At 50.1% G+C, this 4,864-nt stretch overlaps 1 protein-coding gene across 1 annotated transcript; it reads right to left on the bottom strand.

The window, feature by feature from the left end:
* Positions 1 to 2,523: 2,523 nt before the first annotated feature.
* LOC116962332 (olfactory receptor 14C36-like) lies at positions 2,524 to 3,534 on the bottom strand. Its single transcript, XM_032995725.2, has one exon. The coding sequence runs from the start codon at positions 3,532 to 3,534 to the stop codon at positions 2,524 to 2,526; it is 1,011 nt and encodes a 336-aa protein (XP_032851616.2).
* Positions 3,535 to 4,864: the final 1,330 nt, after the last annotated feature.

The raw sequence follows: 4,864 nt of genomic DNA, 5'->3' as shown, positions 1-4,864 counted from the left end.
ATTGTTTTCATTTTATTGCCATTATTAAACTGTTCTTATCTCAGCCTGCGAGTCTCCCTTCACCCCTCTAATACCCTTCCCCATTCCCAGGAAGGTTTTTGACTTCTCATCCCTTTTCCAACCAAACAGCTTTGGCTTTGTTCCTGGGGTGATCCCACCTTTGGGAAGCTGTGACGGGCCCTGGCCCAAACAGCTGAGGGTGCCTTCCCCGCACCAGTGCTGAGCTTTGAAATCTGTACCTTGGCCATGAGCTGGCCCTGGTCACTCATGCGAAAGAAGAGCGGGAGCAGGCCCATCCACGCTTTCTTCCTCATCTCTTTCTTGGTTTTGCCCACCACGGTCTTAATCAGGTCTCTGAAGAGGCTGATGGAGAGCTCTCACAGCTGGCTGAACCCCTGGCAGGGAGAAGCACAGCACGACTTGAGCAACCACGACTCTGCCCATGATAAGGAGAAGCGTGAGCACGGCTGGGGTGAGGAGAGACGCTCCAGGCTCCGACTCTGCCCGCCGGAGTTGGGGGCCAGATCTGCAGCCGCGGCTGAATGGCCCCGGGCTTGTGGAAGCCCCCTCAGGAGATTTCCCTCAGGCACTGCCTGTGCCCCAAAGTGTTCTCCCAGCCACCCCGCATTCCCCAGCAGCTGCCCCAGCCACGCTAGGCAATATATATTGAAAAATAACGCTCATGTCAACAAGTGATGGCCATGGTTGACAACAACGTGCGGGGTCATGCACGACTCTTCTGCATCTTCAGAGAGCAGGGGGATGAGGGAGTCCCTTGGGACGATGATGATGAGGGCAATGCCACCACTGGAGATGTCCCCAAGAGACATAGGGTCACCCCCAAGTGAGATGGGACCCTTGGAGATGGCCCCAGGGAGGAGGGGAATGGGACTAGAGATGACACCCAGTCATGAGAGACTCCCTGGGGAGATCCCCTGGAGAAGAAGGAGACCCAGAGACTTCCCAGAGGGAGACAAGATCTCTGTGAAGATGTCATCAAGGGAAAGGCATCCTTTGGGGCATCACTGGGACACAAGAACCCCAGAGGGTGTCCTCAAGTCCTTGAAGACCCCATGAGATGTCCCTCCTCAGGAACATCCTCAAATACAGAATAAAGCCCATGACCATCCCCATTCAATCCCAATTCTGCCAACAATTCATAATTGCCCTGATACCATTTGCCACATGCACCCAGAGGAAATGCTATGAATTTAATAACAGTAGCATTTTTCAATTCTTGAATTTCATCTTTGAGGTGCTGATGTTTCTTTACTTTGTTGCTGCTTCCACCAAAGATGTTGATTTACTTTCATGCCTAATTGTGACATTTACCACCAAGGCTTTTTCCTCTTTAACAAATACCAAATCTGGTTCATATAATTCATTTTGTTTGTCTTTCAACAACGGCTCCTGAAATACTACCCATTCTTTCTTTTTAGCTTCTTCCATCATAGTTCACACAGTTGGTTATTGTCACGTCCCACTCGGACAAGAGAGACAAGTGACATCAATTCGCAAATCCCCAGTGGGGTAGACAACGGTGAGACAAGTCTCAAAGTCCACACACAAATATTTATTAATTTCCCCACATTGTACTAATTTGATACCCAATAACTGGCTAAGTATATAACGAATTATGGCAAGTGATCTAGTATGCTTCACATTACTTAATGGTAATAAGTGAAAAAGGGAAAAAGAAAACAAGAGAGAGAGAAAATAAATAGAGGCCACTGGTCTGTGGTCCTGTGTTGGTCCCTCCCGAGTTCCTCGGGGATGCATCTGTCTCCTTCACTTCTTTCTATCGCTTGCTCACTTGTTTGCTTCTCGTCCCCCCCGCCCCAGTTTACACACACTTTCCTTGGGTCCGTCCCCTAGGCCAACCCACATACCTACGTATGGGGAAGAGTAAGGTGCTTTATGAGATGATGTAATTAGCATGATCTTGTTAATCTTTGTTAGTATATTCAGGGGTGACAACTTTAATATGCATTTAGTGGATAATGAAGCAAAGGTCATTCAGCGGACACATGGCCCTTGAAACTTTATGAGCTGCCCCAGGGCAGAGCCATCCTGCCTTCACAGGGCTCCCTCCCCACTGCCCCCTGTGCTGTTTGGGCAGCCTCATCACCTCCAGACTCCACATTATTCACCCCGTGACTAGAGTTTCATTTTATTTCTTTGGAATAAGACTTAAAATCATTTGGGCACTGCCCTGAGGAGATCCCCTTTCATGACGGAGATGGTGTTGCAGAGGGCAGCTCGGTCACAAATCTACTGTGCAGAGGCTCTGTACACAGGAGCTGCCTCTGCAGCTCCAGACAAGGTCTCAGAGGAAAAGCCTTAGGCAAAAATGTTACTGCAGGGTCCTTTTTAGTGTTTAAATGCAGAGGGTGTGGAAATTCATTTACACTGTCTCAGGGTCAAAAAAAAAAAGAGGAGTACAAATATTTCAAAATGGTATGAGTAATGAAAATTCTTTATGGACAAATTTATCAGGAAAAAAAAAATAAATAAAATCAACAACTACAAAATATATAGAAGACAGGTTGGTCCTGTAATGAGTTCTGTTATGAGTGATAAGGAGAAGAAGATGGGCAGTATATTGCTTCTAAAAAAAAATCTAGTCATCAGCTTCCGAACTGCATCCTTGAGCTGCTGGTTCCTCATGCTGTAGATGAGGGGGTTCATTGCAGGAGGCACCACTGAGTACAGAACAGCCACCACCAGGTCCAGGGTTGGGGAGGAGATGGAGGGGGGCTTCAGGTAGGCAAACAAGCCAGTACTGACAAGCAGAGAGACCACAGCCAGGTGAGGGAGGGATGTGGAGAAGGCTTTGTGCCGTCCCTGCTCAGAGGGGATCCTCAGCACGGCCCTGAAGATCTGCACATAGGACAGCACAATGAAAACAAAACACCCCAATGCTACACAGACACTAATCACAATAAGCCCGGCCTCCCTGAGGTACATGCCTGAGCAAGAGAGCTTGAGGATCTGGGGAACTTCACAGAAGAACTGGTCCAGGGCATTGCCCTTGCAGAAAGGTATTGAAAATGTGTTGGCTGTGTGCAGCACAGCAGTGAGGATCCCACCACCCCAGGCAGCTGCTGCCATGTGGACACAATCTCTGCTGCCCAGGAGGGTCCCGTAGTGCAGGGGTTGGCAGATGGCAACGTAGCGGTCATAGGCCATGATGGTGAGGAGATAAAACTCTGCTGACATCAGACCAAAAAAGAAAAAGACCTGGGCAGCACACCCTTGGTAGGAGATGGCCCTCGTGTCCCAGAGCAAGTTGGCCATGGAATTGGGGAGAGTGGTAGAAATGAAGCCCAGGTCGAGGAGGGAGAGGTTGAGGAGGAAGAAGTACATGGGGGTGTGGAGGTGGTGGTCGCAGGCGATGGCGGTGATGATGAGGCCGTTGCCCAGGAGGGCAGCCAGGTAGATGCCCAGGAAGAGCCAGAAGTGCAGGAGCTGCAGCTCCCGCGTGTCTGCAAATGCCAGGAGGAGGAACTGGGTGATGGAGCTGCTGTTGGACATCAGCTGGTTCTTGACATGGGGGCACTGGTCTAAGAAGGAAAAGATGGGACAATTGTGACAGACTGCAAGCAAAGCCAGGGCATTTCTCTTCGAAATCCCTCCCCCCAACTCCCAATTCCAACACATTTCCTTTGTTTGCTCTGAGGAGCAGGACCTCTGTCCCATGTGCTGCCAAGGAGCCAGCTCTGCCCTGCTGCCATGAGGACATGGGATTTGGTTCTTGTCTCCTCCAGTGTTCACAAGGGACGTCAGATGCAATTCACTCTTAAAGGAGATGTTCAGTGTTTACACTCATGACTCCCAAGAATGCGGGCAGCAGAAGAGAGGTTTAGCAGGTCTTTATCATAATATTCTCTGTGTCTTTTATTTTCCACCATCACATATGGTGAATACTATTTTCAGGGGTAGAAATAACTTTTGTGCCTGAAAGTGTGGAGTATTAAGACGGGCAAAAGGGCTCAGCAATCTGTGGCTCAGTGCAGAGTCAGAAGAGCTGCAGTGTCCATCACATTTTGTCCCAGCTGCCCCGTGTTTTTACTTCTGTTACCTCATGGATGACTGCACACACAAATTACTCTCCAAAAGAAAAGCAACTGGACTCTGCTGAAAGCAAGGAAGTCTTGTTTCTCCAATCTGTAGAGGCAGATCTGCAAAATCTCTAGCTCTATGACCATTTCCACCTACCATCACAGCCCGGGAGTGAAAGCACCAATCCTGGGAAGCACCTTTACTGCCAGATAGCCCCCGCCTTGATGTCCTTCTTGAGAAGTGCCCTGTGAAATGTCCCAGGGGTGATCTGGAACTGTGATCAGCCCTGTCCCATGCAGCACCCTCTCGACAGCAGAACGACCCTGCTCTGCCCTACAGTGGCTTGCTCCTTCCCCCCACAGCTTCTCCCCACAGCGCCGTGGGGAGCTCCCCGGGCAGGCTGAGTGCTGACCCTGGCAGGCGGCAGAGTCCCTGTCCCAGCACACAGCCCCTGGGGTGCAGGGACCCTGCTGGGAAGGACAGCCCTGGGCACTCCTGCCTGCACACTGTGGCTTCACAGCTATTCAAAATTACCTAAAAAAAAAACCCTCCTTGCAGATCCCATAAGCTGTGGGCTATGCCAGCTTTAGGAGATGCCTCCAGGAGCTACAGACACATCACCCTGCACCAAGAGACTTACCATGTCAAGGGCTGCAAAGATTTCTCCTCCTTTGAACTCTCAGTCATCCTCCCAATCCTGACCACCTTTAAACTCTTAATCTCCCTCGCTCATCTCCCTGAGATACCCTGGGAGTGCCCTTCATCCTGCTGTGCTTTGCAGAGGAGCTGCTCCTGGGCAGAG

This window comes from Tyto alba, unplaced genomic scaffold (assembly GCF_018691265.1).
Source record: "Tyto alba isolate M040663 unplaced genomic scaffold, T.alba_DEE_v4.0 Super-Scaffold_34, whole genome shotgun sequence".
NCBI classification, from domain to species: domain Eukaryota; kingdom Metazoa; phylum Chordata; class Aves; order Strigiformes; family Tytonidae; genus Tyto; species Tyto alba.
Note: the sequence above shows the minus strand (reverse complement) of the source record. Positions and strands in the feature narration are given on the sequence as shown.